This window comes from Rhinoraja longicauda, chromosome 35, assembly GCF_053455715.1.
Source record: "Rhinoraja longicauda isolate Sanriku21f chromosome 35, sRhiLon1.1, whole genome shotgun sequence".
NCBI lineage: Eukaryota > Metazoa > Chordata > Chondrichthyes > Rajiformes > Arhynchobatidae > Rhinoraja > Rhinoraja longicauda.
Window position 1 is genome coordinate 8,807,065 of NC_135987.1, and position 20,107 is coordinate 8,827,171.

Consider the following 20,107-nt stretch of genomic DNA (forward strand, 5'->3'; position numbering starts at 1 on the left):
GCATCTCTGGAGAGAAGGAATGGGTGACGTTTCAGGTTGAGAACCTTCTTCAGTTGTTGATGATATTGGCTCTTGGACATTTGAAGTTTTCAACCAACTCTACTTCGGCACCATCAATGCAAACTGTGGTATGTGTACCGCTGTGATTCCAGAAGTCGATCACTATCTTCTTTGTCTTGCTGACATTGAGAGAAAGGTTGTTGTCTTGACACCAGGTCACAAGGTTCTCAATCTCCTACCTGTACTCCATCTCATCATTATTTGATATCCAACCCACAATCGTCTGCGAATTTGAAAATTGAATTAGATTTGTATATGGCTGCACAGTCGTGGGTGTACAAGGAGTAACGAAGGGGGCTGAGAACACATTCCTTACATTTTGAGGATTATCGTGGAGGATGTTTTGTCTGCTATCTTCACTGGTCGGGGTCTGTTGGTCAGGGAGTCGGGGATCTAGTTGCAGAGATGAGTGTTGACACCAAGTCCTGAGAGTTTGGTAGGATATGTTAAATGCACAGGTTAAGTATTGAGACTGAAGCCTTCCAGGAACATGTCAGCCTGCTGAACCAGCATAGGTACAGTCTACTTTTTCAGCTTAGCCTGATATCCTTGAATACTTGCTCCATTTACATTTTGCAAGTTGCTAGTAACTTGCTCCAAAACATCAAGGAAGCAAGCATGATGCGTGCTCAATTTAAATCATTTTCACCAGTTTCCTTGTTCTACTTTTAAAATATTTGCATTCCTTGCAGGTTGGAGGGAGGCTCTTGCGTGTGAATGCACATTGTTGAACCAAATCAGCCATCATGAACAGGAACAAACGTGAAAACCAGTTCTACAGTGTGGAGGTTGGGGATTCGACCTTCACCGTCCTGAAACGCTATCAAAACCTGAAACCTATTGGTTCTGGCGCACAGGGCATTGTATGGTGAGTTAACTGCTTTGACATCCACAGTTATTTAAAACATACAAATGGAAAGGTGGTGGTTTCCCTTTTGTATAGAAAGGAAAGATCAGATTAATAAGGAATCAGTATTTTACTGTGATGCATATATCAGACAACAAATTAATAACCGGGAACTTTCAGGTTAGAAGAGATATAGCTGGTGTAGGATGTAGCAGTATTAGTGCCAATCTTTCTCTCCAACGGTAAAGCTCGAGAGTCATGCAGGTTGAATTTCACATTGCACAAGAGAGCAAAAGAATCAAGCAGCACTTGCTTCCGCAAACCCAAAACGTGGTGGAGGAACCCAGTGGGTCAGACAACATCTGTGGAGCGAATGGACAGACAACGTTTCAGGTTGGGACCTTTCTTCAGACTGATGTAGTGGTGGGGGGGGGGGGGGGGGTGGGGCTGGGTGGTGGAGAGGGAGAGAAAGCTGGACAAGAGTTGCAGGACTGGCCAAGCGTGGAAAGTGATAGATGAATACAGGTGAGGCGGGTTCAATTGGAAAATGGACGGGGTAAGTGACAAAGACTAGAGGTGAAAAGGAGACTGAAGAGTGTTAAACAGGGAGAGAAGAGAGAGTGAAATGGAAAGCCAGAGAGGAGGATACGAGTGAAAGGGGGAGGGGAGGGGAGGGGTCGCGATAAAAATGGAAATGGGCGACGGGGCTGGGAAATGAGCGTACAGAGGAGGGAAAAAGAGCAAGGTTGGAGGTAGTAGGAAGCTTGGGTGAGGGAGGCATGGGAAAGAGGGGAGTAGTAGGGATATTACCTGAGATTTTGTTCCAGGGGTTGCCATAAAAATAGTGAGGCGTTGTGGGTAAGGGGGAATTTGGGTATGGAGTGCAATAAGAAAATGATTGATTGTGCAATCGATGTCGGGGGCTCAGAATGTGGAGAGGATTGATTTTAAACATGGGGAACGATTTGGGGATGGAAGAAGGGTAGAGATTAATAAGAGTTGAATGTTTAAATTGTTAAAGATGAGAAATGAATCAATAGAGAAGAGCAGAGAAGAAACCCATTGAAAAATTTAGTGTGATCAATACTGATCAAAGATTTAAATTGGGAGATAATTCACAATGCAAACTATAATACACAGCCAAGGCATGTATTGGAGGTTAGCACTTACACCTCTCTAGCAGTTTGAACAGAGTAAACATTTAGGTTTATTGTTATCACGTAGTGAGGTACAATGAAATGCTTTGTTTCGCATGCTATCAAATCAGATAATATTATAGATGTATACAATCAAGCCAAACTCAAGTTCAATAGGTAGAGTGAAGGGAAAGTACACAGTGCAGAGTAAATGGATAGGAAGGAACTACAGATGCTGGTTTACACCAAAGATAGACACAAAGTGCTGGTGTAACTCAGCAGAACAGGCAGCATCTCTGGAGAGAAGGAATGGGTGACATTTCGGGTCAAGACCCTTCTTCAGACTGTTATCAGAAACCTGATGACAGATGGGAAGAAGCAGTTTCTGATTCTGGTGCCCGCCTCAAGCTTGTCTAATGTCTGTCTGAGAGGAACGGGGAAGCAGTGCAAAGTGCAGATGGAGTTAATAGTGGAGGGCCTGATCTGTGAGACCAACTGGGCTACAACCATAACCATCTGCAGTCTCCTGTGGCCACAGGCAGAGCTGTTCCCAAACCAAGCTATGATGCAACATGACAGTGTGCTTTCTATGGTGCAAATGTTGGAATTAGTGTCAGATAAGGAAGAGGAAAGATTTTACCAGGTGCAGACATATCTTCTGTATGATTTTTGCTTTAATCAAAAAGTTTAAGTGAATATAATTCTGGAGCAAAATGTGAAGAGAGCAAATGATAACTGGTACATCTGCAGAGTTTATTCAGTCAGTGCTGGGATGTAAATGGAAGATGACAGGCAGTGTCAGGTTTAGTCCCCAACTGGTGGCAGAGGTAGATGGGACCATCCAACCTTTGTTGGTTGTGTCGATCATTAGGAGATAGTAACATGCCTTGTTGGAAGCGGTAGGATAACCTGAACAGGAGACAAGTGGGATTGTGACAGGAATTGTAAAATCCAGAGGATCTATTTGTGACTATAGCCACGAGAAAGAAAACGGATAGGATGTGAGGAAAACTGAGAGATGCAGAAAAGTAGAAAGTGGAAGACCACATCCTTCAGTAACAGTGCACTTGGTTAGCCCTCAAACTGACCAGAGCTCCAGGGAATCAGCAGTCATCAGGATTATAGGAGTATATGAGTTGAGTATAGGAGCAAAGAGGTCCTTCTGCAGTTGTACAGGGCACTAGTGAGACCGCACCTGGAGTATTGTGTGCAGTTTTGGTCTCCAAATTTGAGGAAAGATATTCTTGCTATTGATGGCGTGCAGTGTAGGTTTACTAGGTTAATTCCCGGAATGGCGGGACTGCCGTATGTTGAAAGACTGGATCGACTAGGCTTGTATACACTGGAATTTAGAAGGATGAGAGGAGATCTTATCGAAACGTATAAGATTATTAAGGGGTTGGACACGTTAGAGGCAGGAAACATGTTCCTAATGTTGGGGGAGTCCAGAACAAGGGGCCACAGTTTAAGAATAAGGGGTAGGCCATTTAGAACTGAGATGAGGAAAAACTTTTTCAGTCAGAGAGTTGTGAATCTGTGGAATTCTCTGCCTCAGAAGGCAGTGGAGGCCAATTCTCTGAATGCATTCAAGAGAGAGCTAGATAGAGCTCTTAAGGATAGCGGAGTCAGGTGGTGTGGGGAAAAGGCAGGAACGGTATACTGATAGAGAATGATCAGCCATGATCACATTGAATGGCGGTGCTGGCTCGAAGGGCCGAATGGCCTCCTCCTGCACCTATTGTCTATTGTCTATTATTTTACTAACTTATGGAAATCATGTTGTCCCACCATTTGAGATATTCGAATCATTTAGTTTTCAATGTGGTATTCATGTTTGATTAAATAAAACGTTGCTTTTAATGTCCACTGTAAGCGCATAAAATTAATTAAGAACTACTGAATTAAATTTAGTATGTTTGCTTTGTCATTGCTTACGAAGTTTTTCTCGGATGTTTTATTTTCATGTTATAGTGCAGCCTACGATGCAATTCTCGATAGGAATGTGGCGATCAAGAAACTCAGCCGGCCATTTCAAAATCAGACCCATGCAAAAAGGGCTTACAGAGAATTAGTTCTAATGAAATGTGTCAACCATAAAAATGTGAGCATCTCTGAAATATTACTTTATCGTGCAAAGTTAATTCACCAATTAAAAAAAAAAGAAAAGCCATTGGATGCTAAGAACTAACGAATATGTTTTAATTATTTTTCTAAATTCTTGAATGTTGTTTAAGCAGTCCTTTGATCATTTTAATGAAAGATGATTTTATGGAGAATATCTTAATTCGCAATGTTCAAGGCCAGTTGATGTTAATTCAGTAATGAATTCCTTCCCACTAATGCTTTCTGTGTTTTGAATTAAATGATCACCTGTTATTCTTGCTAGAAACATAGAAAAACAGGTGCAGGAGTAGGCCATTCAGCCCTTCGAGCCAGCACCGCCAATCAATATGATCATGGATGATCATCTAAAATCAGTACCCCGTTCTTGCTTTTTCCCCCATATCTTTTATTCCTTTAGCCCCAGGAGCCAAATCTAGACAAGGTGGTGAAGGCAGCATATGGCATGTTTGCCTTCATCGGATTAGTAGTGTGTGCAGTTTTGGTCACCATACTACAAAAAGGATGTCATTACGACAGAGAGGGTACAGAAAAAAATTCCCAATTATGTTTCTGTGTTGCTGGGATTGGAAGGCTTGAGTTATGAGATTAAATGGGAGCTGGCTGTTTTCCCTCAGCAAAACGAGGCTAAGGGGATATGTTATAGAAGTTTATAAAGTCATGAGGGGCATGGGTAAAATAGAAGGTCACAGTGTTTTCCCAAGTTAGGAGAGTCTAAAACCAGAGGGCATAGATTTAAGGCCAGAGGAGACAGATTTAAAGGGGACTTGAAGGGCAACTTTTTCACACCAAGGATGGTGTGCATCTATGGAATGGCATACCTGGCAGAGGTGAGTACATTTACAAAGGTTAAAAGACATTTGGACAGGAAATGTTTTGGGGTCAAATGAGGCTAGCTCAGGAAGGCACCTTAGTCAGCCTGGATGAGCAAGGCCAAAGAGCATATTTCCATGCTCAAAAACTCTGCCTCAATGACCTGTTATGGGTCACATTAACAGGTCAAATTCATAGTAAGCTAAATGGGAAGCAATGACTATCAATAAGAAAAAGCCATCCAACCTGGTTATCTTCAATTACAGCATCGTGATTGAATCATCCAGCATTTACATCTCAGGAGTTAAAATGGATTTGGCCTTTCATTGGCTACGAGCCTGGAAATGTTTGGGCAGTCAAGTGACTTCCTTCCTGTGTTTACAGTATCGTGAGTGTAGTAAAACCAACCACTTGTCTAGACAGGTGCAGCCTCAGCACTCAAGGCTTGAACTCTATACAAACTAGAAATAGATATTGGTGATTGCAACCTCCCCTCTCCCATTTATCAATGCATTGTGGTTACAATATGTGCTATCTACATGATACATTGCAGCAACTTCTCAAGCTTAATTTGACAGCACCTCTCTCTCTCACACACACACATAATCTCTGCTGTCACGAACAACATCCATGGTCCCTTCTAAATTGTATTTCATCTTGACCAGGCTACATATCACTGTTTCTTAACAGTTGCTGGATTGGTAATTGCGCTAATTCCAACTGTTTCAGAGCATTTCTCAAAATGTTATGTTGTTATTTAGGACGCTTCCGTCCCCATAAATTGTTCACCCTCTTTGCATTCAGAGGCAGGCCTGGTATTTATTGCACATCTCCAGATGGTGAATTTCTCCTCCTAAAAAGTCACATTTGAGGGCACTCAGCCACTGATCTTTGGGACTGGTCACAGATGTACGTCACTGAAGAAGGGTCTCGACTGGAAACGTCACCCATTCCTTCTCTCCCGAGATGATGCCTGACCTGCTGAGTTACTCCAGCATTTTGTGAATAAATACCTTCGATTTGTACCAGCATCTGCAGTTATTTTCTTACACTCACTGAGGGTAAAGGTGATTTCCCTCCCCAAAGGATGTTAATAAACCACTTGCAATATTTTTATGACAATCAGGAGTTTCAGATGCAAAGCTTGTATTTTCAACATCCCTTTAATCTGCTTTCAAATTTTGAAACGGGCCAACTGACAGGCTTCCTCAGCAGAGCAGGTACAACACTGGGAGTCTGCCGAGTATAATTGATTTTTCAAAAACCTATGAAATTGACCAGGGTTTGGCTAGACCTAGAGTCTAGTCCCTGGTGTGCTTGTGACCGCAGGAGCAAAATCCAGACCCATTTTGTTTCATGATTAATGAAAGGGCTCATATTTAAGGGACGGAAATGTAAACCTTGGCTGCAATACAGCAGTAAGGTAAGTGGGGTCACATTTTGGAATTAGCTTCCATTCTGCACATTTAACACATGGTTAATTAGGATGAGGGTAGTTCCCCCACCCTGGTGTGTTCAATGTGTCTGGAATAGTCTTTGCAGGAGATCTTTGCAATGTATGAATGTCTTCAATGTTATAAATAAAAAGAATGCTCGCATGCGAGATCTTAGATAAAACGCATGCAAATGAGAGTTGCGCATGAAAACAAATATGTTTAAGAGAGAACCAAGGAACGGCAGATCACAAAAAAAGGCAAAGTGCTGGAGTAGCTCACTGGGTCAGGCAGCACCTCTAGAGAATGTGGATATGTGCCGTTTTTTGGGGTCAGGACATTGTATGTGGGGAGAGGAGGGGGGTTTAAGAGAGCTGAAATGGAGGAGGGTCAAAAGATGGGTGGATGCAGGTGGGGGGGAGAGGGGGGGGTTGATAGGCCAGGGATGAAAAGGCAACGATGTGAGATAAGGTTAGGTGCAAATTGTGAAGCCCGTGGAAGAAATGTAGGTGGGAGGGATGTTGGGGAGGAGGAAACCAGGAGAGGGGGGGAAGGAGTAGATTTTGAGGTTAGTTTCCTAAAATAGCTTGAATGCAATGTTCATGCTGTTAGGTTGTAAGCTATCCAAATGGAATATGAGGTACTGTTCCTCCAGTTTCCATGTGGCCTCACTCTGACAATGGAGGAGGCCCAGGAGAGAAAGGTCAATATGGGAAGGAGAGTTAATATAGTTAGCAACCGGGAAATCGAGTAAGCCTTGACAGACGGAGTGCAAGTGTTCAGCAAACCGGCCGCCAAGTGTGCGTTTGGTCTCGCCGATGTAAAGGAGGCCATATCAGGAACACCAGAGGCAGTAGAGGAGGTGCACATGAATCTCTGTCTCACCGTGAAAGACTGCTGGTGTTCCTGGATGGAGGTATTAGGACAGTTTTGCATCTTCTGCAGTTGTTGGGGAAAGTACCTGAGGAAGGGGTAGTTTGGGTGGGAAGGGATGAGTGAACCAAGTAGTTTCGGAAGGAGCGATCTGTGCAGAAGACGAAAAAGGGTAGGGTTCGGAAGATGTGACTGGTGGTGGAATCACGTTGGAAGTGGCAGAAATGCCGTAAAATGATGTGGTGGATGCGGAAGCTGGTGGGATGAAAGATGAGGATCGGGGAACTCTAACCTTGTTCCATCTGGGGGGAAAGGATGCAAGAACAGGACCACTGGACACAAAGATGCGGATGTGGGATCCATCTAAGACAGCAGAGGGGAAACCACATTAACTAAAGAAAGAGGACATCTCAGAGGTCCAAGAATGGAAAGCCTCATCTTGGGAGCAGAGACAGAGAATTTGAGAGCAACGGATAGTGTCTTTGCAAGATACAGAGTGGAAGGAGGTGTAATCCAGGTAACTGACAGGGGAGAGAGAGGTATTGCAGATAATAATGTTTACATTTCAGCTGGAAATTTGGTTTACTGTTTTGATGTGCATAAACGATCTTGATGACTATGTGCATTGCAGTTACTAAAAGTGCCTGACCACTGCATACATGGAGTGCCTGAAGACACCATTTCCAAAGATCCTGTCACCTCTGTTTCCCGTCCCAATCTCTCTGACCTCTGGTCTGGTCTCTCGCACTGTTCCAACTGAGCCCAATGGAAGCTCGAGAACCCACAGCTCCTCATCAAGCACATTGCACCCGACAGTGAACTTCAGATAAACAGCTTTTTTCCTGTTTGCTCCAAAAATGGCCCTTTTATTTAAAAGGTCAACAACTTGTAATATTAACATTTTTTCTAGAAAAATGCAGAGTATTTTCCAAATTCGTCTTATTTCATTTCCAACAACTGCAGAATTTAAATTGCTTTTCTGTCCTGATCCATGTCCTTCTGTTTGTACATTCTGCAGACATCTAACTGCATTTAACAAGCCCTTGCCATTCTGTCAGCTGCCACTACTTCCTTTTGGCATTCAGCTCCATGCTCTCTCCCGCGGCTGGATATTCCTTTTCATAGTTGCAGAGCAGTACAGCATGGAAACAGGCTCTTTGGCCGCGTGCATGCGTGTGTATATGAATCTTGTCCTCGCCCACCTTATCCTCCCTGGATATCCATCAACTACACCCTTCCCCTCTCCACACTCGCACATTTACCCATCATGTACACATTGGTGATGTAGCGGTAGTCTTTTGCCTAAAGATGGGGCATTGAGAACCAAAAGTTATGTTTATGGTGAGACGGGAAAGATTTAAAAGGAACCAGAGGGGCTCTTGGAGGCTGATGGGTATATGGAACAAGCTGCCAGAGGAGGTAGTTGAGGCAGGCACTATAATAACATTTAAAAGACATTTGGACAGGTACATGGAAAGGAAAGGTTTAGAGGAATAAAGCCAAACATGGGCAGGTGGGACTAGTGTAGATGGGGCATCTTGGTCAGCATGGGCAACTGGAGCCGAAAGGGCCTGTTTTCATGTTATATGACTCTATGACTGTTTCCAAACCTGTGGCGGGTTTTTTGCTTTTAAGATGCTAGTCTCCATACCAGCTATGACCATGATAACTGGATGTTCGGTGGTGGGGATGTCATTGTCAGATTTGGTTCATGCTGGATATTTGTCCCATTGTTTTTTCCAGCAGTAGTTGTAGGTTATGTGTGGTGGGGGGGGGGGACGACGACTCTTCACTATTCACGATTCACTTTCCTTTTCACTATTCCCCAACTCTGGGTGGTGGAGGCCCTAGAGCCTCCCAGCGGAGTAAAGTGCGACACAGAATTTATCTGTGAGACCAAATGTTTTGTTATTGTGACAGGTATCTTTTCTCCCACAAGAACCTAATCACCATTTTGAAAAGAGGAAATTGTTTTTAACTTAGGGCTTCTTATTGTTGGCATTGTTTGTTAATTTAGAGTATCAAAATTGTGGAGAAAAAAAGGAAGTGCAAATGCTGGCTTACAAAAAAAAGACGCAGTGCTGGATGGAGCACCTCAGCGGGTCAGGCAGCATCTCTGGATGCGAGGTTACTCCAGCACATAGTGCCAGAATGAAATTTGTTTTTATCTGCATATAAAATAAATTGACATCTGCTGGTCTTTCGACAGCATCAAAAAATGTGGCTTCAAATCCTTGGAACCCATGGATTCACAACACTGTAATGTTCATTCCGTGAACATCTTGTGGCAGTAGACAGGAATTCACACCCTTAAATAATATCAGTAATTAAAGGAAGCGGCTATGAATAAAGGGAGTGAATTCCATTTTATTGGAAAAAAAGTTTGTGATGGCACAAAATAATTGATAAGATGCTGCAAACATCTTCGCTGAGACCTTGGGTTCTCTATTTTAACTGACAATAAATGATTGGTCTTTTTTCTATAATGCCTTTTCCTCTGTTTCATGATTAGAATCAAATTTCTAACCAATTAAAATGCTAATTTGACGAGTGCAAATGTTTTGGGTGATATTTCCTGCTTGCCAGTTCACTTAATGACTATTAATAATTAAGCTTGAATGTTTTCAGCAATGAGATTTATTAACTGCTTCTTATTACAGTCTATGAGATGGGAGTAAACTTAGAATTTGCATAAATCGAACAGTTGTTAAATTAATAATGGGATGTTCAATTTATTCCAGATAATTGGCCTGTTGAATGTATTTACATCACAAAAATCCCTTGAAGAATTTCAAGATGTGTAAGTATGTTATGATTGTGTAGAGAAGGAAAAGTTAATTTAATATTACATTAAGATATTTTCACGTCTTGCCATCATGTGTCTGGTCATTCTGGTAGTTTAGTCCAATTTTGGCAGCATGGTGGCGCAACGGTAGAGTTGCTGCCGTACAGCACCTGAGACCCGGGTTCGATTCTGACTACGGGTGCTGCCTGTACGGAGAATATACGTTCGCCCTGTGACCATGTGGGGTTTCTCCTCCCACACTCCAAAGATGTTTGTAGGTTCATTGGCTTTGGTAAAATTGTAAATCGTCCCTAGTGTGTGCAGGGTAGTGTTAGTGTACAGGGGATCGCTGGTCGGCGCGGACTCAGTGGGCTGAGGGGCCTGTTTCCGCACTGTATCTCTAAAGTCTACTGCAGTGCTAATCATTAAATGAATACAAATTGTCGATGCATTCTTTGTCCATTGATGATCTATGAATGTTTTTCTTTCTCTGTGATTGTCCTCTTTGCTGGCAGTTACATAGTGATGGAGCTTATGGATGCCAATCTCTGCCAGGTGATCCAGATGGAGTTGGACCACGAGCGAATGTCTTACCTACTCTATCAGATGCTGTGTGGCATCAAGCACCTCCATTCAGCTGGCATTATACACCGGGTCAGTAGTGTTTATTGCCGAGTCTTCTGTAATTTATATTGTGGCAATTCCAAATCCAGCATGGAGAATTGCAAGGATGCTGGAATCTTAAGCAACATACAAAGTGCTGGACGATATCAGCAGGTCAGGCAGCATCTGTGAAGGGGATGGACAGGTGATGTTTCAGGTCAGGACATTGCTTCTGATATTTAGTGTTACCTTTTGTCAGTGCCCTTTACGTGTCATCTCTTAAATTCTTGTACTGTACGCAAACAAAGAACATCACCGTACCAAATACAGTTGACAGTAAAGTATCACTCAATCAATCAACCATTGCGCATGTAATCTTGGCAGTGGTAATATTTTGACTGGCATGTTGCAGTAGCACCCAGTATTCCAGGTTGTAATTTTGTAGCTGGTTTTTATTTTCTGACTGCAAGGTCTGGGAGGGTGAAACCCCTTCCTACAGAAGGATCACGTGGCATTCAGAGATCCTCCTCTGCTCTCGTTAATTCCTAGTTTTCAGTAATATTAGAGAAAAATCGAAGTGATTTTTTTTGCTGCTACTCATGCTCTGAAGAAAGAAAATGAATGCTAAAATGTATAGCTGAAGAGAGGAAAAGAAAGTATAATTGACTAAGGTGGCCATTTTCTATTGTACTCTCACCTCTTCAGGATTAACTATGTTCTGCTTTGCCATGGGTTTGCTTCTGAAAATGTTTTAAGTAGTTGATGGTTAATCTTCAGACATATTCTATATTGAATCAATGTGTTAACTGTAATCCTCATGAGTGCAAGGTTATAATCTGTCTTTGTTTCAGGAATGTTGAAATGCAAGACACAAAATGCTGGAGAATCTCAGTGGATCAGGCAGCATCTCTGGAGAAAAGGAATAGGTGACGTTTCGGGTCGAAACCCTTCTTCAGATTGTCTTCTGTCGTCTTAAAGGAGCAATTACTTCACAGATTTTCTCATAAATAGATTTCTCGTCAATCTTTTTTGAAGTGAAGAAACAGTCTGATGAAATGTTCCAACCCGAAATCTCACCTATTCCTTTTTTCTAGGGATGCTGCCTGACCCGCTGAGTTACTCTAGCATTTTATGTCTTATCTTCAGTCAATCTGCAGTTCCTTCCTCCACATGTTGAGATGCAAACCTGCAGTGAGTTTATATTTATTTCCCCAGTGCAAGAGTTGTGGTTTGCTGCTTTAGTTGATTGTAATGGGCAGAATGGTTTACAGGGGATGTTGGCAAGAAATCATTTGTATTGACGCAGTTTTTCTAAACACAGATTTTAAACGTAACCTTGTATAGATTTTATGTTTCTGGAATAAGGCCCAAAAACTGGAATTTATCATTTTCAAATATCACGGTGTCAATGCAGCTCTAATTTAACTTTAAAATTCACAGAGAGATTGATTTCATTGTAACAACACTATGATTTTTTTAAATCTTGAACCGTAGCCTCCACAGTAAAACCAAACTACACTCTCAACCTTATTCCAAAGTTCCAAGTAATTGTCCAAGATAATAATTAATCTGAAGTCCTACCTGACTGAGTCTTAACCTTAAGAGCCTGAACAGGTACTACTGACATTTTACGGTTAGACAATAGAGCTGCAATCAAATATTGGAAGAGTCTTAATTTGTTCATCCAACATTAATGCTTGTGGAAATATATATTTGGATTAAAATGTTACATACGTGCTCTTTTGGTGATACTGAAGCCAGACCTCCCAACCCGTCCGAATTTGGCGGAAAGTTTCCGCTTTCTTATTTAATTTCTGCCATTCCGATTTCGCCTCACATTTTTCCGCAAAACATGTCACCGCCTCGCCGCTGGCCCGGCCTCGCCGCTGTACTCCGGCGCTGGCTTCACCTCTCGCCGCTGGCCCGACTTCGCCTCACCCCTCGCCGCTGGCCTCGCCTCGCTGCGGAGCGTGAGGCCCGTTAAGAGGGGATTGGGGGGGGGTTGGGGGGAGGGGGCAGGGGAGTAGGGGTCGGGGGGGTGGAGGAAGGGAGGGGGAGAGTGGGGGTGGGAGGGGAGTGGAGGAGGGGTGGGGGAGGGGGAATGGATTTGGGGGAGTGGGGGGTGGGGAGAGGGGGTGGGGGGAGGGGTAGTGGGGGGGGTTGTAGGGGTGGGGGGGACATGGCCCATTGTGATTGTCTTCAATTAAATTAGGTATGTGCAGTTTTAAATGAAACTCTTTCTTCATAACTTAGTCATACATTTCATGACCATTGTTTTATTCAATACCAAGGGAATTGGGATGTGTAAGGAAAAAGGAAAATAGAAAAAACAAAACAATTTTTTCGTTGTGTTGTAAAAGGTATTTCTGTTCAATAACCTTTCTATAAATAGTAGAATATACTCATGATAGGTCTGACATTGTACAAGTAGTCCAAGAACTACAGACTGTTGGAAATAATAGTAGTTTTTCACACGTGAATGTAGCGCAACACTTTCACGCATTTGGCGTGCATACTTTTTTTTCGCTGAAAAGTTGCATTATGCGCCATATTATGAATTTTGATGAAACATTCTGAATTTTGGACATCAAAATTCTGAATTTGTAAAATCAAATGTTGGGAGGTTTGTGAAACAAAGAGGAGCATCTACAGTAGGGATCAACAACATATAGTACTATTTCTTGCTTAGGATGGCCCACCGGTCAGACTTTCTCAAGTGACCTTCTGTGTGTCAAAGGAGAGGATAAGCCTAGCTGTGCATTATCCATAATCAGTCCACCAACATTCATTCACATTCTCAGCGTGCACGGATCATTTGGTTGAGGTTCACAGATATCCACTGGTTGAATTTGTTGGGCTCTTCCAAAAGAATTGAAGCAAAACAAACTGTTGGAGGAACTTGAGAGGTGGTGCAGCTAGTAGAGCAGTTGCTTCACAGCACGAGAAACCCGGGTTTGATCCTGACCTCGGGTGCTGTCTGTGTGGAGTTTGTACTTTCCACTGTTACCGTGTAGGTTTCCTCTGGGTGCTCTGGTTTCCTCCCACATCCCAAAGACGTGCAGGTTTATAGGTGGATTGGCCTCTATTTATCCTAGTGTGTTGGGAATGGATATGAAAGTGAGATAACATTGAACTAATGTGTACAGGTGATCGATGACTGGCATGGATTTGGTGTGCCAAGGGCCTATTTCCATGCTGCATCACTTATTCCATTAAATGTCAAATATATCTTGACAACATTTTCATCAGGGTGGACTTCAACGAAAAGGCTGATCAACCTGTGACTTGGTTTTACTCTTGCCCTATTTTCTTGCAAATTTTGTTCCTTCTAAAAGGGCAATTCCATGGTTGAAGAATCGTTCCAAAGACCGCCATTACCTTCAGATGCCCTGATAAAGCGGGCATTATTCACCTGTGAGGTCTGTGGCTGACAGCAGGTTGCAGATATTATTGCTAACATGACAGACTGACCCTGCAATCCATTGTGGTTTCTGTGACCTAAGGTAGTCACAAAGTGGAGCAGTTGTTTGACTCAATTGGTCTCTGTCTGTGTTTATATTCTGCTGAAACCTTCAAATAATTACTTCTCACCATGCTGCCTAATTCTTTTGTTCAGCCTAAAGGTAACTTGCTCATTTTTTTTACTGTAGAATGAAAGATAAAACAAAACGTACTGTTTTTTGTCAGTTTTTGCAACTAGGTTTAGCTCTTCCAAACCTGAATTAGATGGATTGAATGAAGGATACAGCATGGAAGCAGGCCCTTTGTCCCGCCGAGTCCATATCGATCATCCCTTTACACGAGTTCTATATTGTCCCACTTTCACATCCTCTCCTACACAATTGGGGTAATTTACAGAGGCCAACTAATCGACAAGCCCGCACGTCTTTGGGATTAGGGAAGAAATCGGAGCACCTGCAGGAAGCCCACGTGGGCCAAGGGAGAATCTGCAAACTCCACACAGATAACGCCCGAGGTCAGGACCTGGGTTCACCCAGCTATGTACTGTGCTGTCCATTTCTCTATCTCTTATGTAAGACACAATATAATGCAGCTTAATATAATATAATAATCCTTCCCACTAATATAATAAATCAATTCTCTGCTTTCTGAATAAAATTCTGGTGTTTGAACAACTTTGATAAAATGTTATCTGATTGTGTTGAGTTAAAGGCAATTGATTGTTCAAGAATTTTATTTCTGTGGAAGAATTATTGCAAAGCAGCAGGAATACATTGAAGAACATTGTCTGTGTAAGTGTGAGATGAAAGAAAAGCGAATTGATGAGGAGGAACTCTATAAATGGGTGCAACTATTACGAACCACCCATAAAATCGAATAGCATCCCAAGCAGATTAATGATTCATTTGTGCGTCTTGCTCGTGGGTGGTTTTGTTTGGCTTTTGTTTTTGAATGTCAGTGACATACTGCGTGATCAGCGAAGCAAATGGGAACTTTCCAGCTGGACGTTTCTCATGTTGCATCACAACCCATAGTCCAAATTATAAAATGTGATGGGATGGTGGCTTGACATCTTCCAATGTGTATTTGCACCCACCTATTGTGCTCCTGTGGGGCTGATAGGCAGCTATCTTTGCAAGTATGGTTTAATGGCATCACAATAGCGCACGGGTAGAGTTGCTACCTTGCAGCACCAGAGACCTGGGTTCTATCCTGAATACGGGTGCTGTCTGTACAGATATTGCACGTTCTCCCTGTGACTGGGTGGATTTTCCCCTGGTGCTCCAGTTTACTCCCATATCTCAAAGACATGCAGGTTAATTGGCTTCTGTAAATTATCCCTACTATGTAAGATGGTACTTGGTGAGAAGAAAGGCCTGTTTCTATGCGATATCTCTAAACTAAACTGCAAGTCATACTTGCTCTGGCCCAAGAGGTTTTTAAGCTACATATCCCAATCATATTGCTCAACAACATTGTGATTATCTTCTACGCCTGGTTCTGTTTAGCTATCCATGTTCTCTAGAGATGCTGACTGACCTGCTGAGTTACTCCAGCAGTTTGTGAATCTATCCATGTTTTCTGAGGATGCCGTTTGACCTGCTGAGTTACTCCGGCACTTTGTGTCCTTCACTGTTTTTTTTCCATCTTGTACTGACTGACTGTACTTAGCGATTAGAAATGGGATATGATTTCTGACTTCGCAACCAAACAAACTATAATGTTGTTTCTGCCTTTTAGGACCTGAAGCCTAGTAACATAGTAGTGAAAGCAGACTGCACACTGAAGATCTTAGATTTTGGACTGGCAAGAACAGCAGGAACTAGTTTCCTGATGACGCCTTATGTAGTTACACGATACTACCGTGCACCGGAGGTCATACTAGGAATGGGATATAAAGAAAATGGTTAGTGCTCTCTCACGGATGTGCATATGTGGAAAGATTACTTATTTCTTTGGATCCATCCTATTGGTAATGTTTTGGTCTTATTGAGTCAATCTGGATAAAACTACCACAATTAAATATCTGTGGATATTTCACCCATTTTTATTAATTTGGATTGACAAACGGATTGCAGTTATCAATGGATATATCTATCTGATTAAAGATTAATTGTTGAACTTTGCAATGTAGAATAAGTGTATTCTGCATGGTGTACAACGTGTTGCAAGATCGTGCTTACTAATGTAGTTCTGCAAGAGTTGTGCTTTCTACCATATTTTATGTTGGCTTCTTGATTAACATTAAGGAAATATTACTCTTGCAGGAAATTTGTTAGTACAGGTCCACCACCGATTTTCCGAGCACCCTTGGTTCCCGAGCCTTGCCACGTTATCCTTTTTGCCGGACATACAGAGGTCACGGCCTTGAGGTGCTGAGATACCGGCCCACAAAGTCGGCTGTGGATGTAGTCTCTGGGATCTGCCGGCTCTTGCCGGGCCGGAGTTCCAGAGTCCCAGCCGCAGGCAGCAAGATCGACCAGCTGATCAACAGGGAAGGCCCGATGAGGTTGAGATCTGCCACCTTTCCCGGCCTAGGTGTCACATTTTCGAGGGGACGTCTGGGTGGGATTTCGAGAAGGTGCTCATGATTTTGTCCCAATTAAAGGAAGCGCCAACCATCAGTTGTCGGAAAAACGGTGGTGGACCTGCAAGTAGGAAATATAGCAATATTAGAGTAGTGTAATGGTAATCAGCATTTGGAATACTAGTCTAATGTAATGCAGCATAGATCAGAGTAAAATGGAAAATGCTTAAAAACCAGAGTTTGCAACAAGTCCCTTTTTTTAAAAAACCAACAAAAAACTAAAATTCTGTAGTTTTTCATGGTTCCACAGTAGTACTAACTCCTGTTAGTAACTCTGGTAATCTAGTGACAAGACTAGATTTGAAAAATACTCGGGCTTTAATTCTGGATTCGGATTGATTTTAAATCGATGTACGGAGCAATTTGGTTTAAAATATTTAAAGTATTTATTCCGAAAAATGAAAGAAGCGGGTAAATAGATTCACACGAGTGGCAAGGAAGTGAAGGAAATTATCAATAGTCACTGTGAGAAAAGAACATTTTGAAATAATAGTGGCATTAATCATATTCCTATATATAAATTATTTTGTACTTAATTTATGGAGAATTTGAGAAATATGTTTTGATACAAACTCTAGGTTAACTAATACTTCTAGTGGTATCAGTTGTTGATGAGGTATTTTTCTGTGCTCTAACCTATTTTATTAGTGTTATTTTCAGTAAATACTTGAGATTCTTAATTTATTATGAAGTGGGAAAGGAAAGCTTTTTTATGTGGATTGAGCGATGTAGTGTGTAAAATTATTTTCTATTTATGATAATGTTGTATTTGATGTCCTGAGCATTGATGTGCTTTCTTTTTAATTAATCCATCTCTATGTGCTACTGTATTGTAAATGTGCTTCCATCACAACGTCGTTACTGCATTTGTTATACTTTGAGATTTCACTTAAGGTAATTATCACAAATTACTGTTTTATAACCAAGTTATTTAAACAAAAATTCTGAAATATCTCCTTAGAAGTAGTGAATTGGATGAGAAACAAAAACAGAACTTTGAATAAAATGTGAGTCAATCTCGATTTAATCCTGCAATTCACAATTGGTGATCGACCAAAGCTGGAGTAACTCAGCATCTCTGGAGAAAAGGAAGAGGTGACATTTCGGGTCGAGACCTTTCTTCAGACTTACTCCAGCTTTTTGTGTCTCTCTTTGGGCGGGGAAGAATTGAGAGCTACATTAATGTGGATGATTTTCCAGCAACGTATTGTTTCTTTGTGTCTTACAAACAATACACGTGTACAACTTGTGCTTCTATTATAAGTAGTGATTTTGGTCGAATTGCTTCAACAAAATAACTTATCCTTTTTTTATGACGGAAACTTGTAGTGGATTTGTGGTCTGTTGGGTGCATAATGGGAGAAATGGTTCGTCACAAAATCCTCTTTCCAGGAAGGGACTGTATCCTTAATGCTGCTTGCAGTGGTTCTGTTAAGGCAACTTCCATTTTGCCACTTCAAAGCAGAGCCCTTAACAATTGATGCAATTTTTTTTTTTCAAAACAAGTTTTAAAAATTGTTTTCCCTGTCGTGATTTAAAATTAACCAGGTAGGACTTGTAGCTGTTCCTTGCAAATTTCTCTTAGGGAGGCTGCATCTGGCTGTGGGACATACAGTCTCTGCTGGTTATTTTGTTTTTTAAGTTTGTATGTACTGACCATCTATGCTAAATCTGTTGTGACCATATACCTGTGGCCCTGTGATGCTTGTCTGTCTGTGTCTGACCCATGCACTTTCATCAAATCTAATCACGAATGCTGCAGAAGGCTGTTTTGGGGCGAACGTGCATTAACTTCTGGTGTTGATTAGTTTTGAGATTACACTTAAGGTAATCATCACAAATTACTGTTTTATAACCAAGTTATTTAAACAAAAATTCTGAAACATCTCCTTCGAAGTAGTGAATTGGATGGGAAACAAAAACAGAACTCTGAATAAAATGTGAGTCAATCTTGATCTAATCCTGCAATTCACAATTGGTGAGAGACACAAAAAGCTGGAGTAACTCAGCATCTCTGGAGAAAAGGAAGAGGTGATGTTTCGGGTCGAGACCCTTCTTCAGACTTACTCCAGCTTTTTGTGCCTATCTTTGGTTTATACCAGCATCTGCAGTTCCTTCCTACACATTCACAATTGATGTCCAGGAGCCAGACACAAACAGCCTCTTTCTCCAGCATTCCTCAGTATTTCAGTCAGAGTGCAACTTGTTCTCGTTTGTCTGTTTGATATTTTTTTTAATTTCTTTTGAATCCAGTTTCTGCATGCTAATTTCATGTCATTGCATTTTGTTTTCAGTTGATATCTGGTCAGTTGGGTGCATCATGGGAGAAATGATCAGAGGTGGTGTGTTGTTCCCTGGTACAGATCGTATCCTTCCCTTTGACCTCGAGCATTGTGTGCAAAGGTTCAGATTAGTAATCCAGATTCCCACGTGTTTGCAAGTCATGTACTTGTTTCTTCCCTCCTGTGTTAGGATGTTGCATGAAGAAAGCAGTTCGATAGTGCATTTTAGAACATTATCTGATTTTCCTTGCATGTGTCATTATTTCATCGTGTACTTCTGTTGGTACAGTGAAGAGATTTAAATGCAGGTTTAGCATTGAAATCACAGTACACACTTGTAAAGAATAGCAGGATATGGCGAAACGTTCAAGCTTGCCAGATTTGAGCAATTTTAATACAGGCTGATGCAAGTGGAGCTAAATTCACTGGAATATTTTTGACAGCATCAATTGACTGATTACAGAGCAGCCCGAACGGCTATCTTAATGCAAGACACAAAACATTTCCACCGAGAAGGAATAAACCATTGGTCACTTTCTGATTAAAAAAAATCCCCCCTCTTTACCTTGCTGCTCTGCAAACTATAACCTTCCTGAGGTGCGGTTAGGCCCTGTCGGTATTGTAGGCCCAATGTATCACAGAGGCAAGTGCTTCTTCCTTCTACACAGACAGCAAATGAAGCTTCATAATCCAAGACCTTGGAAATCAAAGGCTCCCTCTCCACTTCTAACCTGACTGCGCTCCCTTATACAAACACCTGCAACTACAATGAGTAAATTGCACTCTGATTCAGGATCGAATTGGGCATTCGCATTTTAATTCAGACCCACTAATCTTGAATTATGCAGCTTGCAAATTTATTTACCTTGGTATTTAATCTACTTGACCTCAGCAGTTAAATGCAATTGAATGTTTAGTTTTAAACATTCCCTTCAAATAGAAGTTAATAAGTCAGAAAACTGAATGTAATTCTTTACCGATAATAATATTAAGTGTCTTCAGCTACACTAAGGCACTAAAACGTTTATGGTTATTAACATTTTACATTCTAAAGCGGCATGCTCTGACTTTAAACTGCCTCCTCTGATATGAAGGTATTGTGGCA

At 41.7% G+C, this 20,107-nt stretch overlaps 1 protein-coding gene across 5 annotated transcripts in view; it reads left to right on the forward strand.

Moving 5' to 3' along the window:
* LOC144609983 (mitogen-activated protein kinase 8) overlaps positions 1 to 20,107 on the forward strand; it is an 81,877-nt gene that overhangs the window by 37,716 nt on the left and 24,054 nt on the right. For 4 of the 5 annotated variants that reach the window (XM_078428403.1, XM_078428399.1, XM_078428401.1 and 1 more), the window contains exons 2-7: positions 753 to 928; positions 4,015 to 4,144; positions 10,025 to 10,083; positions 10,584 to 10,722; positions 15,874 to 16,039; positions 19,015 to 19,086. In XM_078428403.1, the coding sequence (XP_078284529.1) occupies positions 807 to 928; positions 4,015 to 4,144; positions 10,025 to 10,083; positions 10,584 to 10,722; positions 15,874 to 16,039; positions 19,015 to 19,086 (688 nt within the window). In that variant the 5' untranslated portion in view covers positions 753 to 806. Of the gene's footprint in view, positions 1 to 752; positions 929 to 4,014; positions 4,145 to 10,024; positions 10,084 to 10,583; positions 10,723 to 15,873; positions 16,040 to 18,049; positions 18,122 to 19,014; positions 19,087 to 20,107 lie in introns of all 5 variants that reach the window. The other variant, XM_078428402.1, reaches the window with a different exon arrangement.